The sequence below is a fragment of the Pholcus phalangioides genome, unplaced genomic scaffold, assembly GCF_987345545.1.
Source record: "Pholcus phalangioides strain wild (caught in Gottingen) unplaced genomic scaffold, Ppha-v1.0 ptg000005l_1, whole genome shotgun sequence".
In the NCBI taxonomy this organism is placed as follows: Eukaryota; Metazoa; Arthropoda; class Arachnida; order Araneae; family Pholcidae; genus Pholcus; species Pholcus phalangioides.
The window spans coordinates 3,260,707-3,280,749 of NW_028301598.1; the positions used below are offsets into that span (position 1 = coordinate 3,260,707).

General features: G+C 34.2%; 1 protein-coding gene across 1 annotated transcript in view; it reads left to right on the forward strand.

Annotated features, from left to right (window-relative positions):
* LOC149085734 (uncharacterized) overlaps window positions 1-20,043 on the forward strand; it is a 58,298-nt gene that overhangs the window by 14,570 nt on the left and 23,685 nt on the right. The window contains exons 4-9 of the mRNA XM_089232127.1: window positions 1,731-1,899; window positions 3,120-3,221; window positions 4,445-4,513; window positions 10,495-10,667; window positions 11,968-12,060; window positions 19,092-19,228. Coding sequence (XP_089088253.1) covers window positions 1,731-1,899; window positions 3,120-3,221; window positions 4,445-4,513; window positions 10,495-10,667; window positions 11,968-12,060; window positions 19,092-19,228 — 743 coding nt within the window. The remainder of the gene's footprint in view (window positions 1-1,730; window positions 1,900-3,119; window positions 3,222-4,444; window positions 4,514-10,494; window positions 10,668-11,967; window positions 12,061-19,091; window positions 19,229-20,043) is intronic.

A 20,043-nucleotide genomic window follows, 5' to 3' on the forward strand; every position in this document is an offset into this window, starting at 1 on the left:
TCTTCAAAAAGGGTGGTTGATGACGTAAGCAACCTTCAAACCCCCCCCCCCTCGATGCTGATGTAATACTTGAATGATCCCTTATGTCAGGGTGAATTTCTAGGATAAGGAAAACATGAAACTGAAAATAGAATTTTACTGCAATAATGTGGAAGTGAGCATGAATTACGCAAGTTCACTAACTGTAGGATGTATCTAGACAAGAAACGTATTGGTCTACTCAAAGGGGACAAAGAACATCTAGAGCGAAAAAATAAGTCATAAATTTTTAAGATGCAATTATACTTTAGAGTAAATAATGATTGACATTTTTTTAATCAGATGTAAAATTGCAACAAGTGTTTGAAAAAAAGATTCTGTAAGAAGGAGTGACACCTCCATCAAGAGATTCTGTAAGCTGAAGATATTGCAGCTTAAGAATTTTTCGGCTAACGAAGATTTTTTCATGATTTTTAAGCTTTGGCTAATGAATATGGATTTGGCTAATGAACATTTTCAATGATATTAATGCATGCAATTACATAATATAGAATCGTCATGTGCTGAATTTTCGCACCAATCAGCATTAGTGTCAATAGAGCTCGGTTAACCAATATCCACCTCGGAAACTTTTTTCAAATGTACCTACACTTCTCTTCCTGAAATTCTTTGAACCATTTCATTTAAAATGAAAGATTTAGCTAATAGAAAATGTATTGTAAGAAAAGTAGCCTATGTTTTCAGAGCATGCGTTCTTTCAATACAAGACTCTTATTATCTTTTTACATTATCTTTTCCATCCGCATATATTAGACACAGAAATCAGCTGATCAAATCACAAATGTATTGGGACACTTATGAACTAGATTGGGTTGTGTTAACACAAGCTTTATAGTAGACTAAAGCTGGTATTGGTTGTGTACATAGTGAAAAATAAAAATATTTTCAGTATATATCTCTCATATTCCTGTAGACTTAAGATAGTAGATAGTCCAATTTTGAAGTGGTTCATTTTAACCGTTAGTCAGTTTTTGTCTTTTTATTTATATCATTCCATGGTGTTTTAAAAAACGTATCTTTACATTTTGGGCAGAAGCTGGAACGAATCAAACAATTTTCCATAGAAACCTATGGGAAATTTCGGCTAACAAATATGATTCAGGAGTGAATCTTCACTAGCCGAGGTATCATTGTAATATTAAAATACAACATATCGTAATATTAAATTGTCAGTATCATGGCAATAAAAATCTTTCAGTTACCAGTTTTTCAATATTTATTCAAATAGTAAATTGCATTATTAAAATTCAATATCAATCATTTAAAAAATTGCCAATAATTTTATTTTCAATTAAAAACACCAATTTTAATTATAATTGTGATCAATGAAAATTGATATTCGGCTGCTGAATATTTGGTATTCGGCTAAATCACTATTCGTCCCTTCCCTACAGGAATCCATCAAAGAGGTGAACCAATCTTTACATCACCTTTTTTTAACCTTTATGAGTTGATAAACTTGCCAATCAGGTTTATATTCATCGAAGAAACCGGCATTCAACTCAATCTTGCCTATTTAAACGGGGCTTTTAATGACAAAATTTTCTGGTTTCACGAGGGATCATGACAACAGAGTATCAATATGCTATACCTGACACATTCTCATTCCATTCTTTATTCACATATTTGCTATAAATAGACCTATATGTATTCTTCAGCAAACTTTACTGTGTTTTCAATTTTCAAAATAGAATGTTGGAAACAGCACAACTAATAAGAGTTCAGTTTTCACAAGATTATCTGCAGCAAAAAATCGAGCCATGGCCATGAAGAATAGTTCATCTCAAACAAGTCCAAAGGGAGTTCTGCCTGACAAGCAAGTGCAGGCATGTGACACCCAGAAAGATGATCCATTATCAGGTATTTTCTGCAATAATTACAGTTACAGAACAGTATGAAACAGAGCTAGAACTAGAGGTGGGGGGGGGGGCGCAACTGCTACTGTGGCAAATTTTAGGAGAAAACGAAAATTTTCATATAAAACCATTGAACATTAAATTGGGGGAGTGACCAAATCATTTTTGCCCCCCCCCCCACATACACACACAAATCCTAGTTATGGCTCTAGTATGACATAAAAAAAGTTAGTGGAATGCAGCGACATAGGCCAATTGATTCCCCAGCTTCTAGGTGCGAATACGAGGCGATCTCCCTGTTAAAAAGTCTTGCCACAGAAAGCAACAGGCCTACAATGATACAATTACTCAATCATTATGCTTTACTCACAGTTCCAAAAATTGATGTCAGCATTACACAACAAACTTTACTTTAGGTTCACAACACATACATGTACCAATTCGTTAGAAATTCCGCAGAGGAATACGGGCGAGGTGCATATGTGGTTTAGTAGTGGCATAATTGAACTAATTGAACATTTTACAACCAGTTTTAAAAATGTTACAAAAATTTTCAAACTGTCATTTCCCACATGAAACAGGGTATATGGTTATGTTCTCTTCCTGGGTTTGTTTGTTTATAGTTATCAATTGTTTATTGTTATGAACCCTCCCTCGAGTCCGATCAGTGTTATTCAAACATATAATTTTGAAGAGTAACTTCGTTCTTCTCCAAAATTTTAAGGAGTATTTTTGTTCAGAAAAAAAAAAGTATTTTTTTTATCAGTGAGAAATACCTATTAAAAAATTACAAAAAAATTTTAAGGAGTATTTTCACTCCTCAACAAAATTTGGAAGAGTAAAATTGAATTTTTATGTGTATTGGCAAACACTGGTCGCGATGCGGCATGTATTGCATTTTCAATGTTTTGGCTTTCTACTTCTTTTTTCTGGTAGCATATTAATTAAAGAAAATAAATAAAACCCAGTGCGATTTTATTTTCTACTTGGCTGTAAATGAAAAAAAAAAGTAATCATAATCTCATCTGGGGATAAGGAAGCTTTTACACCAGTGCAAATAAGAAATTTGACACCTAATGTAATTTGTTTAGTCATCACGGGGATCAGAATTTTCCTGTCCCTAGCCCCTTGAGCATAAGCGATTTAGAATGTCATTCATTTTTTATCAACATTTTAAAATTTCATTTAATTAGTTGTTTTTTTTTATGTTTATTTTTTGTGCAGGTTCGATCGTTTTCAGTAAGGAATTCATTAAAAGAACGGAAGAAATGTGTCCTCCCATTTCTTCAAAAATGCAACAGGCCTATCATGAGAAATTATTCAGTGGTATGAATAAGTAGTTTTGTTCACTTTCCCATACATTTTTGCCATTATATTATGTATTGTAATCCAGGGAGGAGGGCTATCATCTCCTGATTATTATAAAGAATAATCTGAGAGACACAAAAATCCATGCTTTACAAGGAGAAAAGGGAAATTTTTGTATCGGCTCAAAGCTTGATGCTTGAACAAGTATTTTTTATGCTCTGTGTGACAAGGAGTGGGGAGAACCACTCACTGAGATTTGTATTACAATATTATACATTCACGATGGCATTGTGCTTGTGAGAAATAAATTTTTTTATATTTATTTTTGAAAAATAATCGGAGTACAATCCCAAAAACACGTTTTGGCTTGCCAAATAAGGAACTCATTCAGCATTTCACGATTGATCAAACTCCATTTTAAATTAGCATATTGAAATGCATTCACATGAAATAAGTTTTAAATTTGTTACAGATGGTTGTGTGTAATACAGGTGTTACATCAGAAGGAAAATGTGAATGTGATGAGGTGCAATTTGTTCTCAAAATCAATTGATTTGTTCTTGTTCAATCACAGTTGGTGATTGAGCAACATCGTTCCCGAAAACAGAACAATTTTAACTGACCACTGCAAAAATTATATGTATATGGGGATAATCAAAGCCATAGGGAAATAAACATAATTTAAATTATCCCACACTTTTAAAGGAATCAAGGTATGTTTACGTACTTTCATTGCTGAAATATCAGGAATGATAAAATTTGTGATTAAATATACACATTTAACTACAAAATTTATGTAAAAATAAACCCTTGCTCGTTTACATGCGTAAACTTTATCCCACTCAAGTACATTACGACAAATAATAGTAATAAAAACAAGGAAAATGATGCCATCACCACCAAGAAGAAGAAAAAAATCTTAAATTCTGGTATATCTGTGACTGGTCAAGTGAAATTTTTTCCTTGATGTCACGTGATCTTAATCATTTCTCAAAGATTGGTGCAGGGTTCCCTTTTCAGCAAAATATGTTGAACAATTGTTGAGAACCGATCTGTATCTCTCTGAGTTTTTTTTATAAGCATTAAAAAATGGGAGGCCTCCAGTTTCTTTCAATGTCATACTTTTGTTTTCACTTCTTATAGCAAGTGTCATTTTCATTGTATGAAGTGTAATATGTTATATCAGGCTTTGAACTATTCGTTTATTGATGCTGTCTCATTTCAATTTTCATTCTCCATAGGCGTATTGAATACAAAAAGGCAAAAAGTTGAGTGTCTCAACGCAGCTGATGAATTTTGTGAACCTAGAGGTAAATATTGCAAATCAGGTGAATTTTGAATTACCTTTATTGTGTACACCAATTGTTGTCAAACCATGAGGTGTGTCTTCCTGGGAAATCTCTTAATCACACAAGGGACCCAAGAAGTTTTGCAGTCTTTTAAACTATTCAGAAATATATTTTTTTTAATTTTAAAAGCACTATCATGATAGGCATAGAAAGGTACATGTATTTCGGAATTCCTGACACGCAAAAGGACAGTATGTGATGCTTCATATTCATTTCACAAACATTTGCAAAAGATAGAGCATATCCAGACAAATTTGTGCATCAACCCAAATCACCACCGTACAATGAGGGTTCACAACCAGGGCCACAACTAGGGGGAAGCAAGTGGGTCTTGTGTCAGACCAGACGGGGGGGTTACAAATTTTGCCCTTCAACCTCAAGCGGCTGTTCAAGCGAAAATGTGCGATAGCCCCGGCATGTAGTTGCGGCTCTGCTCACAAGTAGCATCTTTCTCAAGTGTTGTCATCTGGGGTTTATTTGCTGAAGTTAAAAAGAAGCTGCAATGTCTTCACTCAGCGCATCTTGCTACTATACATGTTTATTCGATAAAGAGAAGTGTGTCTCCTGTGTATAGGTAGTGCACTTGCCTGATATATAAGACAACCTCACACACACATACACACACACTCAAAGAACACATTTCGGCATGTACCAATTTGTTGGAAATTCCTTAGAAGAATGTGTGCAAGGTGCATGTTTGGTTAAGTAAGTAATAGTATGTACACTACCCAGTTGGATCCCCATCCGTTTGTGATTTGGTCAGCTCATTTCTGTGTGCATGCAGATGTAAAATATAAGCTCTTGGAACCGGGTTGAACAAGTGTCAGGTTGCCATGGTTACTAGAAAATCTGTATTGGTGCCTAAAATTTTATGTTCATAATTGCTCGACTGAAGTGTAAGTATGTGTGGTGACAGCATTCACCGCCAGATGGCGCTGTCTGCATAATAGGAAGCACGTGCACGATGGAGGAACTTGACTTGAGGTTTTGAATGAAGCAGTTAAAGGCAACACGTCCTTTGAAATTTTAAGATAATTAAACATTGATTATACAACTAATGTGACCGAATCTGCAAGAACATATCGATACAAACGGACCGCGTCACTGTCTGGTTTGAACGGCAAAGCATCAGTCAAGTTTCTCCATCATGCAGGCGCGCTCTTTTCCTATTATGTGGACAGCGCCATCCAGTGGTGGACGCTGTCCCCACATGTTACACAATTTTTTTTATCATAATAATGTGTCTTCCAACTTAAGAAGGGCTAATAAAATCCTAGAAAAGTAAAAAAAAATATTCAGGACTGTTTTTCTTGGGGAGAAAATATGCTTGGCTCGTTGAAGAAATTTGGCTGGCATGTAAATTTTTTTTTTTTTTTTTATCCAGCTCTGTCCTAGAAATTCCAGACCATTTGGTTTGATGGTGAGAGTCTTGCATTAAAAACATTCGAGTCTAGGCTCTTTTGTTTTTTCCAATACATTTTCTCTTAGCTTAATCTCTTATTTTATATGAAATGGTTCCAAAACTTTCTGAAAAATAAGTGCCAATACATCTGGAAAGTAACCTTAAGGGGTCATAAATTAATGAGGACATTACTAATCCAACCAGTAACAGTAATTCTGATGATGAGATTAGCATAAAAATTCAACTCACAATTTGGTTGTGTTTGGTTAGCTTATGCATACATATCAAAGAAGAAGTTTGTTAACCTAATCTACACTGCTCAAAACAATTAGGGGAGCAAGCAAAAAAGTAAAGAAAGCCGTGCGAGACAGCCACGTATTGGCATACAATGGATAGTACATGCGTATCAATGCGCAATACAGAAAAAAGACGTAAAAAAATTTGGAATTAAGCTTTAATTCTTTGAAAATATGGAAAAAACATGAAAAGATGATTTAGGGCAACAATTTGGTTACATGTAAACGATAAAAAAAAGTACTGTTTAGACATGATTCATGAGTTTTAATAGGGCGTGTGGTCTCCTCGAACAGCTAAGACTGCTGCACACCTGTTTGCCATGGATGCGATGAGGTTATCGATCAGACTTTGGGGAATTCTGTTCCACTCCTCAAGAAGTGCAATCTCATAGCTGCCAAGTCTCCCGAATTTTTCGGGAATCTCCCGAATTTTTACGAAAATAACAAAAATCCCTAATTGTCCCTAAAAATTCCCTACTTCATTAAAAAAAATCCCCGCTTATGAAAACAATCCCTAAGGAATTTCTTGTGGGGCATGAAGCCTCTTTTTTTTCCCTTTCGAAGTGACGTCACACGTCGTAAATGGGGAAATTCCCTTTTTAAGGAAGTTTTACAAACCCTCTGATGGTAACAAGAAAGTTGTTTGTCTTATCGTGCAGGGAAATGGCTTAGCAACCAATAGTCCTGGATAATAATTGAAGATTCTAGTGACGCGCATATGGTCAAAATTTCTTTTGTTGAAGTTACGTACGTGTAGGGTGACCATACATCCCGTATTTCCCGGGACCGTGCCGGTATTTCCTGTTTTTTTGGCCGTCCCGACTTTTTGGCAAAAGTGTCCCGGTTTTTCCCGTATTTTACACGAAGCCTACTTGAATTTTTATTCTTTATTGAAGTCAAAGATTGACATTATTTTTCAACTCATAAATTATTTTATGATAATTACAACTATATATGAGAATATTAATCTCCCACATTTGCCTTGGTGAAAGTTTTTTTTTTCGTGGAATACATTTTGATCCACTGCAATTCACAGTAATGCATCATTTCCCGTAATTTTCGCAATTTTTGGCAACTTTGTTTGATTTTGGCGTCGTGTTTGGCGATAATTGGCAATGTCCCGTATTTTCCCGTATTTGGAATCCCAATGTCCCGTATTTATCTCGAAGAAATATGGTCAGCCTACGTACGTGCGATATAGCTAAGCATGAATAATGATAAGCAAAAACACATTTAATAAATTTTAAAGATACTTATTCCGATGAATTTCCTTTCATCAACGTTCCAGAAGAGGGCCGACTTTTCCTTTTTGTACAAGTTGTGTTACGGACATAAACATCGGTCATGGAAAGACTGCCATCATCACTCGTGAAATGAAAAAAAAAATCAAGCAAGTGTCACAAAAAGTCAGTGTTCTTCAAAAATTGACTGTGTTTTCCTTCATCTTCCGATGATTTTGGGGTCATTCGCGCCGAATGTTTGTTCGCAGTGTTTCTGATTGAACACAATATTTATTTTTACATCATTGAAGTTTTGGCCTCCAATTTCACTTGTTTTTTGCGTAGGAATTTTATTCCCAAGGGTTTAACTTCCATGTGTGTAAAATCCCTATTTTAATTTGACTTCAGTAGGGATTTTATTCCCTACACTTTAACTTTTATGTTTGGAAAATCCCTATTTTATTTGGAAAAATCCCTATTGTATTTATTAGGGAGTGGTTTTAGCATAAAATAAGGGTTTGCGCGAAAATCTCCCGAATTTTCATTTTCAAAAGTTGGCAGCTATGCAATCTGCAAGTCTCGGACAGTAACAGGCGGTCTTGGTCGCGCAGCAATGCGTCGTCCGAGCATGTCCCAAACATGCTCGATTGGATTCAGGTCAGGAGAGCACGCTGGCCATTCCATACGCTGTATTGTTTCAGCTTCAAGCATGTTCTCCACCAGACGAGCTCTATGCGGTCGGGCATTATCAGTCTGGAAAACAAAGGAATCTCCAATGGCTCCAGCGTAAGGGATGACATGAGGTTGCAGTATCTCGTCTGCATACCTTCGGGCCGTCAAAGTGCCATTCCGAATGATATGCAGGTCCGTACGTCCGCCTATGCTGATTCCACCCCATACCATCCAACCAGCTCATCTGTATTGTGACCTTTCACGAACGAATGCGGGGCTATTTCGAGTGCCCCTGTCCCTCCATACCAGAACACATCGGGTGTCACACTCCAGACTGAATCGGGACTCGTCTGTAAACAGCACTTGGCTCAATCATGTTGCTCCCAATCTCGATGTTCAGCAGCCCATCTTCTTCGGGCCGCACGGTGGCATGGGGTCAACGGAATGCAGACCATTGGTCTACGTGCATAGAGCCCTCCCTCATGAAGCCGATTACGTACTGTTTGGCTGGACACCCTTCATCCTGTTGCCAAGAGCAACCGTCTTTGCAGCTGCGTAGCATTCTCTGTTCTGTTTCGACGGGCTGTTAACCGTATATACTGGTCATCAGTTGCTATAGTGGCGCGTGGCCGACCTTGCCCTGGTCGACGTCTAACATTTCCTGTTTCTTGGAATCGATTCCACAGCCTTGCAACAACACTTCTGGCGACTCCAACAGCGTCCACGACACTACGTTGTGTTTGCCCGGATTCCAGTCTGCCTATAACACGCCATGCCATGGATTCCAATAAATCACATTGTTGAGACATCCTCAAGTCTCCTTGTCTCAAAAAAAATTACTGCGCAATCGAATTTCACAGTTACGGCAGTAAAACAGACGTTTCTGCAACATCCCGATTTCTGCCCTTATCTCCTTTTTCTGGTTTTTGACGTCATGAACTTTGATTTGCATATGAAGTTTTCTTCTTCCGTTTCCTGCTAGGCTTTAAATTATGGATGATTCATTTTATGTTACTTATCGGTATACATCTTTGCGTAATTTTGTTAAAACCATGTGCTCCCCTAATTGTTTTGAGCAGTGGATATTTGTTAGATGAGGCTAAAAGTTTTTGTTAGTTGAAAAAATCTTAAGCCCAGTTATCATGGTACAAATAAAAACTCAAAGGTCATAAAAAGCAAATTATTCAACAAGGTAGCGAAAAATAATAATAATGCTCATGAGGTATAATTATTGAGTATCATTTTCTAATAAAAGAGTGTGGGTAACTTTCTATTTCCTTCCTGAGTATCTTATGAGTACAGGAAGTTCTGGCAAAATGTCATAAAGGCCTTTTTTTGAACTTTTTGTAAAAATTTTTTTAATTTTTTTTCCCGTAAATGCCTATTTTGACATCATTGTTTTATGTTTGACCTTGAATCTTAATGGCTATATTCTGTAAAACTCGAATATTTTAGGTTTCAAGAGCCTCAAAGAAATTTTTGTGGAAAAAATTCGGTTTTTACTATCAATTTTCATACGAGGCCCCAGTCCAATTTAAACACAAATAGAAGTTAATGTCTGAGAGAATGTTAAGGCATCTGACTAAACTTAGTATTGCCAGGCATAAAATAGACGAAGACATTTCATCTCTGCTATACATAGTTTTCAGATAGATAGAAATCAACATTGTATCAAATTCACATCAAGATTGTAAGAACAGATTTCTATTAAAACATAATATAATTATTGAATAATTATTGTTAGTTAATTTTTTAGCTAATATTATTTTGCATGTAAGCTAATTATGTATCTATTTGAATACAATTGCCTCTGACCTATGCTTGAAGGATCACAATAACTTCTTTTTTCCATGATAATATGAATTTCGTTAGGCTAATAATGCAGTTAATATAAACTAATATGTGTGGAAACACAGGCAGAATAAATTTTTCAGCCATTTTATTCATTTTTTGAACCCTTAATATCTTAATTTTTACTTTTCTTTTTTTTTACATCAATTATGAATGCCTTTTTTTTAGTGCCTTTTTTTACAATTTTTAGTACCTAAACTTCTGGTCTCTACTTATAAGGTTTAATTTTTGGATAAATGAAATTCTAATGTTTATAAAGCTAAATTTCATGAAACAGACGTTAGCGTGAAAAATACCAGAATGTTTTTTCCTCCTTCAACCTTACCATTAAAATGTGTACTTCTCAGTCTTGGTGTAATCGCATAATTCATTTCCTTTTTCTCTGCCTAAAAGAGAGGTTTCATGTATATATAGTTAAAAGAAATATTCCTTTTTTTTCAAATCTCATATTAAAATAATGAAAAATTTTCATTATTTCTAACTTTGATAAAATACTTTTAGCTATTCCATTAGCTCCACCAAACAGGCAAAAATGGGCAGAGCCTGATTCTGAAATGGTCAACAACAGAACCACCTTTGTTCTGCAAACCAACCCCGATGTGATGACTCATCAAAATGTGGTGCTCATTGAAACATGCCAAGAACGGAAAACACCAAAGAAACTTGTGATTCAGGTAAACAGCATATAAATATTTATTGTAAATAATTCTGTTGCACAAAATTCCTGATTGTGTTGGCAAAGACTGAAAAAAGGCAATGAAAATAAACAAATAATAAGTTTAAAAATACATGTTCCAGCACGCATGGGTACCATTTTCAAAGTGAAAGCAAAAAGCTTTTGTACTTAGCAAAAAAAAAACCACTGAAATAGGAAATGGTAAAAAAATGGTTAAAATGAGTGTCTAGGGTCAGAGTTGTTTGCTTCAGTTCAGTATTTTATTGTAATTTGGGACGTCAGAGTTGCTGCTATCTGTTGTTAGTGATGTCATGTGATTAACTTATCTCCGAAGAATATCATTCTAGTATTTCTTCAAAATAAAATTGTGTTAAGACAATGGAATGGAAGATATTAATTTGGTGTCATGTGTCCACCCTTCACAAAGACTTGGCTATCAAAGATAAAGCCGTCATACGTTTTGACCCATTTTTCTCTATGAAACTAAAACATATTTCCCCTCATTTTCAAATCCATGTCATCGACTTACTTCCCGATAACTTTCCACCAAGTGTCCCAAAGAATGCCATCTAACTAAGCAGTGGGCCTAAGTTGGTATTCCCAAACTTTTTAACCCACTGCGCCCCTTTTCTCTATTCAATGCTTATCTGCCAGCTCCGTGGGCTCCCCAGAGCTGTTTAACAAAGGCTATTTTCAAAGAACTTTTGTCAGGGGTGCCATGGAGCGGTGGCCCTGAAAATATAGTAGGCACAGAAGAGCACCATGACCCATAGTTTGAGAACCCCTGGTTTAAGCTATATTGTTTGTCTAGATTGTCACCAAAACTAGTTCAGTTAAACCAAATGAGATCTGAAATGTAGACCAAGTGAACACCAAAGGTATGTTCAAAATCAGGAGTTCTATAACTCCACAATAGCTTTACATTGCTGGAGTTAAGACCACAAAATAAATTTTTCAGAGACGAGACTAAGGTGAGTGAAAACGTTTGATCCCCATTTCTTTGACGTCACCTATATGAAGGCTTTTCAACAATATTTAGTAAATGGCGCTAAATCAATGCCCTCCATTCAATGTGCTGTATCATGATCCTGTTTACATTGTCATATTCTTCAGCTTGGATTGTCAAAACTGTTGGTATGGATAGAGTGATTATTTAAGAGGGTGATGGTATAAAGAAGTTGCATACTACATTTGTGTAAAATATATGTAAAAATTATTCATTACTAATACATGAGGTTTGACTTTCTTTAAAAAATATATCTTTTTCGTATTCATGCAACATTTTTTCTGTATTGTAGAAGTTGCCCTGCATCAATATTATGCCCTCGGTTATGAGAATTAATAACAACAAGATGATGACATACAAGGTGTCTTCATTGTTGAAGGAAGAGGTAATCATTTGCTGTATATAATGAAATTTTTTTATTATAAATTGTAAGAAATTTTTACTTCTTATTTAGTTTTATTTTTTCCAATGACAGGATTCTGATATTGGAATAATTTTGCTCTTGGTATCTTCCCTAATGAGCGTGAGGCGATCACCGATAGATGGCACCTTCATTTCCAGCCCAACTTGTTGATGGCAGTAAATTTTGATATAGCGATAAGGCGTAGTTGGTGTAGTAGTAGAACTCTCGGTTTTATCCAATATACCATTGAGACTGAGCTTAATAAGTAAATCAAAGTTTGCACATAATCAACTATGAATTTGTTTCAAGGGCCAGTATCATTTGCACTTATTACACTTGAATGTACATTATAGCAGATATATAGAAAATTTGGCATTTCTTTGCTTAGCTCAGTGATTCGTAACCTTTTTTTTGCCATGCCCCACCTAAGTATCTTATAAAACCCTGATGCCACCCTTTTAGAAGACAACTGGGGAAGGAGATATGAGGTCCATGCAGCTCCTTCCCCAAGATGTTTGGAAATTATGTAAAATTTGCAAAAAAATTAAAATATATTGAAAAAAAAACTTAAATGTTTTTTCCATCACTTTCTGTGAATTTAAACTGCTTTTTGAAGGTCAAAAGAAATTTTCTGGTATACCAGGAGCCTCAAGCTACAGATTCTGGAAAATTCTTAACCATTTGGACTATGAGAATTGATTGAATTGGCTGATTTGAATCTTGTCTGTTCTCTGCATTTCAGAATTCTTTCTGTTTTTCGAACTATGTTGGAGATAGCTTGCATTTCACATTTGCTTTTGTTATCAGTTCTTAGTTTATTGCAAATGTTGGATACTAAGTATATTTGTTTTTGTACATTAGATGAGCTAACTGGAATGGGATGGCAACACGCCGTCAATGTTTACAAACAGATAGTTACCGAGCTCCGAAAAATACATATAAATTAAGTGTTTTATCAGTAGATTAAGCGAAAACAACAGCACTGGAAGCTGCAGGACTGTGGGAACGGTAATTATGTTCAAATAATATAACAATATGATACTTAAAAAGTAATGAAAATAAATGAACAAAGTACAGCGACATAACTAGACAACAAAGAAATAAGGAATCGGAGTCGCCATCTATGAAAACAATTTTAAACTAAGAAGTTAGAATATACGATTTCTTCATTGGGGAAAACAATCAGAGATGGATGGATCACGATGTAAGAAGTGTAACGATAAAGTGATAGACGCGAACGAATTTTTCTTGTGTACAGTGTGTAAACAATATATACATCCCGTTTGTGCTGGATACAACGAATCTGCATTTAGAAGGATGGCAAAAGACAAAAGAAGCAAATTCACATGTAAAATCTGTGAAAATGAACAAGATGAAGGAGCCACAGCGGTGAATGATACACAGCAAGACAATTTTGACAGGATAGAAAAAATCATAGGTGATTTCAAACTGGAAGTAAAGGAAACCATCCAACAAGTCACAGAAAAAATCATACATAAACAAGAAGCAATGGAAAATGAAATGAAGGAGGTTATAAAGTCTATAGAATACAACTCAAAATGCATGGAAGATTTTTCAAAGCAGGTAGAAAACTTGAAAGAAATGGTTCAACAAATAAGTAGAGAAAATCAAGAACTCAAGATGGAAAATAAAAACATGAAAGCAGAAATAGGAAATTTGAAATATCATATGAATGAGTTAGAAACCAAAATGAGACGAAATAACATTGAGATAAATGGAATACCAGAAAGCCCAAATGAGAATATACAAGAAATAATTCAAGCAGTAAAAACACAACTACAAATACCTGAAAAAACTAAAATTGAATGTGCTCACAGAGTCCCAACAAGAAATGAGAATATACCCAAACCAATCATAGTAAGATTCAATAGTGAAACATCAAAAAACATCTGGATTCAAAAGGCTAAGCGACAAAATACCCTTACAGCAGATAAAATAAACCCGATCTTTCAAGATGTCCGAATATATGTGAACGAACATCTAACAATTGAAAACAAGAAGTTATTTCACCTGGCTAGACAAACGAAAAACAAACTGGATTTCAAGTTCGCGTGGGCGAAAGAAGGGAAAATATTTCTCCGGAGGGATGAAACTTCAAGAGTAATCAGAATAACAAACCAAGAACATTTGCAAAAGTTAGAATCAAGCCACAGTACAAATGATCACAGAGAACTTTCTCGAAATGCAGGACCAACGACCTCTGGAGGACATTAGTGAAGCAAAAAAATTTATGAACTGCCCCAGTGAACCAAACTCAACATTGACGTTTCTTACATTGAATATCCAAAGTATAAGAGCAAATTTTGACAGTCTGGTGGTATTTCTTAGAACTTTAAATGAATTAATAGATATTATATGCCTAAGTGAAATATGGATTGAAAGTGAAGAATTATTTAATTACTATATTGACAATCTTGAGGGAATAATAGATTACTATTGCTATATAAACAGTAGAACATACAATAGAGCCGGGGGAGTAATAATGTATATAAATAAAAATATTAAATCAATACAAAAGAAAAATGTTAAATTTTTAACTGCTGAAGAATTATGTATATACCTCCCTGATTATGACATTGATTTATTACTCTTATACCGTTCGCATTCTTTCTCCATCTCACAATTTAATGATGAATTAGAACAAAATTTACAGAAATTGAAGCAAAATACTTTAATAGTGGGTGATATTAATATAAATTTACATGGAGATGATAACGAAACTTCTCAATATCTTAACATAATGGCAATAAATGGACTGGTCCCCCTTCACAAAAATATAACAAGAGAAACAAATAATAATAAAACATGTTTAGACCATGTATTCTATAGATCAAAAATAAATTCAATAGAAAAATTCACAGTGTATAAAACTCAGATAACAGATCACTATCCAGTATTAGGATACATAAACTTTTTACAAAAGAAAATAGAAGAAAATGAAAAAAACAAACATATAAAAATAATAAATTATGATAAATTTGAAAAATTCATTGAAAATATAAATTTCGTTAGTGTCATAGAAGAAAGATGCATACAAAATAAATACAAACGATTCGTGGATATCATACAATCAAACTCTAATTTATGGACGAAACAAGTCAAGATGAAACCCAAAAAAAGTAAAAAAAACTGGATCACAAAAGAAATAGTAAATAAAATAAATTATAAGGAAAAATTATACAAAAAATACAAAAAGTACCCAAATATTATGTCATACGAGCAAGACTACAAAGAATACAATAAGGAACTGAAAAAGTATATTAGAAAAATAAAACAGGAATATATCAGAGATACTTTTACGAAATGCGAGAATAACAAAAAAATGCAATGGAAATGTATAAATCAGAATATACTTAATAAAAGTGCAAAGCAAAATATACTCCCAATCTGTGATAACCATAACATTTTAGCGAAGAAATTTAACGAAGACTTTGTTACAAGAAACTTGGAAGAAATAGAAATAAACACAGTCTGTAATTGTGAAGATGACCAAACAATGACTAATTCTAACAATTCTATGTACTTCTTTGAAATTAACGATTATGATATTGATAAGGTTATGTCAGAATTGAAGACTAATAAAGCAAGTGGAATTGACCAAATTACCCCTAAGATGATGAAAATAATTGCCCATTATCACGTGGATGTAATAAAAAACCTAATTAACTCATCTATAACGGAAGGAGTCTTTTATAGTGATTTAAAGTATGGCATAGTACACCCCATTTATAAATCAGGAGAGACAAATAACTTACTGAACTATAGACCCATATCAATTCTTCCAATATTTTCAAAAGTAATAGAAAAGTGCATAAAAAAACAGCTCGTGGATTTTCTTAATTATCAGCATTATTTAGCTCCTAACCAATACGGGTTTCAGAAAAGTAAGAATACAGAAATGGCCATCTTAGAGCTGTGCAATTATTTAAATACCGGGTTCAACTGCAATAAATTTTCTATAACGATATTTCTGGATTTAAAAAGAGCCTTTGACTACGTAGATTTAGAGATACTGACAGGAAAATTGTCAACAGCTGGTATACGTGGAAACATATTGAGCTGGTTTAAATCATACTATTCTAATAGGAAACAATCAGTTAAAATAGGTGAAGAAATGAGTACATTCATAGAAGTAAAAAAAGGAGTCCCCCAGGGATCTGTGCTTGGCCCGATATTGTTTCTCATTTACATAAATGATATATTCAAACTCAACATAAATGGTAAATTAATCTCATTCGCGGACGATACAGTACTGTATGTTGAAGACACTGAAATTACAAATTTAATAAAAAAAGTTGAAGAGGACCTATTTAAAATCAGTAACTGGCTGAAGAAAAATAAACTAAAACTAAACATACAGAAAACTAAATACATATGCTTAAAAACAAGAAACATAAATAGTTTGGCAAATTTAAGTATAAAAATTCATGATCATTGTCCGTGTCAACATATATTACAATGTAACTGTCAAGAAATTGAAAGAGTACATGAATACAACTACCTAGGGATAATAATACAAGATGATTTAAAATGGAAATCACAGTGTGAAAAAATAATAAAAAAATTAAGAATATATGCAGCAATTCTTTATAGACTAAGAGACACAATAGACAATAACTTTCTAAAAGATTTATTTTATGCTTGGATATATTCAACAGTAATATATGGAATTACTGCTTGGGGAGGTGCATATCAAACAGATATACAAAAACTAGATAATATATATAACAAGATAAGATCCCAAATAACAAGCACCACAATAAACACCAACAAAACAGAATGCCATAAGCTAACTATAAGACAAAACTATGTTTATAGACTAATAAAATTTTCATTCTTAAATAATAATTGGTTAGAAATGAAACAAAATAGAACGTCGTCTAGATTAAATAACATATATAAAGTGCCAAAAACAAATAAAACGTTATTTCAAAAGAGTTATAGATACACCGCTCCAAAAATAATGAATCTATACCATACAATCAATCATACAAATAATTACATAAGATCTAATAACAATATATTCACGTTTTCTATGAATACCAGTCTAGAATCTATATTACAACAATAATACAACCACATGATACAATCCATCTGTATGTAAAATTTCTTTGTAACATAAATACAAAAAAAAAAAACAAAAAAAAAACTGTATATTGAACAATTATAAACCGACCTAAACCATAATAGGCTGTTGCTAAGAAAAATAATCTACGGAGAAACCCTGTAGACCTACTGGAAGGACAAGCATGTCCCTTGAGGTCAAAAGTGTATGTTTAATGTGTTTTTGTATATGCTTGTATATATGTTTGTATGTTATTAAAAAAAAAAAAAAAAAAAAAATTAGTAAACCTGAATTATTTTTTTGATATTATGCCGAGGTGAACTCGGAAAGAAAAGTTATCTAGTCTCCACAGGACTCTAACCCAGACCCTTGTGCAAACTAGGCAAGTATGCTACCATCTACACCACTGGAGACACAACCCTGCCTTCCTTATTTCATGCACTGTGGCTTGAGGTGCTGAAGTAGAGGCATCAGTAACCTCTCTTAACTTAAGCAAATGGTTCCCAGGTGGGACGATAGAGAGATATATATATGGCTTTTTTCTCAGCTCACAATATCAAGGAAACAGATATTTTCTGTATATTACAATATAATAACTGTCTCACCTGGATATTACATAATATAATATAATAACCTTCCCACCTGGATATTATGTCATAATATTACATTATAATATCTAGAAAATATTTATTTCCTTGATATCTTGAGCTGAGAAATAAGCCGTCTATGTCTCTATTTTCATATTATTTGATCAAGTCTTTATGATTAGAATAAACAAAGCAAAAAAAAGTTAAGAATTTATTGAATTAATTGCTCTGCAAAATGTAATGTTCTAATAGAAAAGCGACATCATATTTCTTCATTCTCTGAACATGCAGAAAAAAAAACATGCAAAACACAGTATCTATTTTTTACAAGGCTGGCAGTAATCAGGTTAAAGCAAAAGTAAAAGCTTAATTTTCAGTATTGTTATCAAATTTCTAAGCAAAACACATTTGCTTCAGTGAAAACTATCACTTTATTCCAATTCGTGCGTGTTTACCATTTTCAGATTCAATATCGATTGATATCAGTTTTTTCTGAATGCCGCTGTGGTGGTCGAGTGGTTGTAGTGACGGACTCGCGATGCGAGGATCCGGGTTCGAACCCCACAGTGGTGGTCGGCTGAAGTTGATTTACTGTGGTTCCCAACTTCAAAGCGCAAATGCGAGCCGATCTCCCCGTTAAAAAGTCTCGCCACAGAGAGCAACAGTCCTACAACGATAAATTATTCAATCATAACACTTCACTCATAGTTAGAAAAAACTGGTGGCAGATGGCAGCACTACACATAACAAGCATTACAGAGAAACAAAAAAAACTTCACGTCAGGTTTCACTACACGTACACGCACATTCCCGCATGTACCGATTCGTTGGGGGTTCCACGGGGGGGGGGGGCGGTTGTGTGGGCGGGGTGCATGTGTGGTGTAGCAGTAGTAGGTAGGGCCTCCAAAAAATGGCTCGGGGATCCATGATGTTCTTAAGTCAGCCACCTCGTTGAGCAATTTGCCTGTTGTGGCGTTGTATTTGTATTTGTATCAAGTGATTTTTATTGAACCTAACTTTTCCCAACATGCCAGGAATGGACCAGACTCCCACATTTGTGTCCCCTGATTTTTACTAAAGCATGCTTTCTAATGCAGGGGAATACAGAGCATCTTTTTTTTACTTACTTTATGTCTTAAAAAGAATTACCGACATAAGTTGATATATCACTGTATTCCTGATTTTTTTTTCTAATACTTTGAAATACTAAAATAAATGATGTATCACATGGCATGATATTTGATGTTAGGCAATTTCAGAGCACTGCATTCTCTACTGTGTAATGTATAGCATATGTATCAATACTGGATGTTTTACGTCTCTCTGTGTGTTGTGTGTAGATTCCTTTGCAAAAAACTAATGAGAAGCTGCATTTTGGTATAGACATGGTGTCGCCTCCTTTGTCACAGTCATCATTGCCATCAGCTGATAACAACAATAGTGATACACAAAATGAACAGATTGAAGTGGATGCCAGGTAAATAGAAACAAATATTCAAAAAAGTTATTAATTTTAACTATTAACTATGGATCCTGCAAAGAAGTTAAATAGCCTTGTGAACACAATCTCATATTCTATGGTTGCATCCTATCGGCAGCAATGATTGACTGGCCAGGTCAGGATTGTGCTCCCCGGTAAATGGATATAGAGCTGCTTTAAGCCTTAGGTCCTAGTCTGGTATATGTTGGAATGCATAAAATGACTGCAGTGCTACAAAATTATTAAGCCGGTTTTAATTCTGAGAAAAATATGAATGAATTTTATTTGGTATCTGCCTTCCCCCCCCCCCAATTTTGACAAAGTAAAAAAAACTGTATTGCTATTGTCAATGGTGGAATTTAAATCTTAACCTTAAATTTTTGCAGGATTTTCTAATTTCTTATGAAAACATTCAATCAAAACAAGTTGTTTTATTGTAATAAACAAAATACAGTCAAACTTAGTTATAAAAACATCCATGATTCTTTGAAATTTTGCCATTACAACTGAGGTTGACATTTTCCAAGACATCTTAAGTGTGAAAAATATATGCAATATGCAATCAAAAATGAAGTTATTTTTCTCAATGATCATATTTTATTGAGAAAAACACGAGAAATCAAGATCTTAAACACATAGGACATTAAATTTTCTTGCCAACTGTCAGCAAAATTGTCAATTATTGTCTATAAATAACTCCTGCCTGGAAATAAAATGCTAAAGCAAATGTGCAAAGAATTAAAAATTTCTGGGGAAAAAAAGTTATATATGGCATATATACGAAATTATTTTGAGACGTAATTCATTTTTCT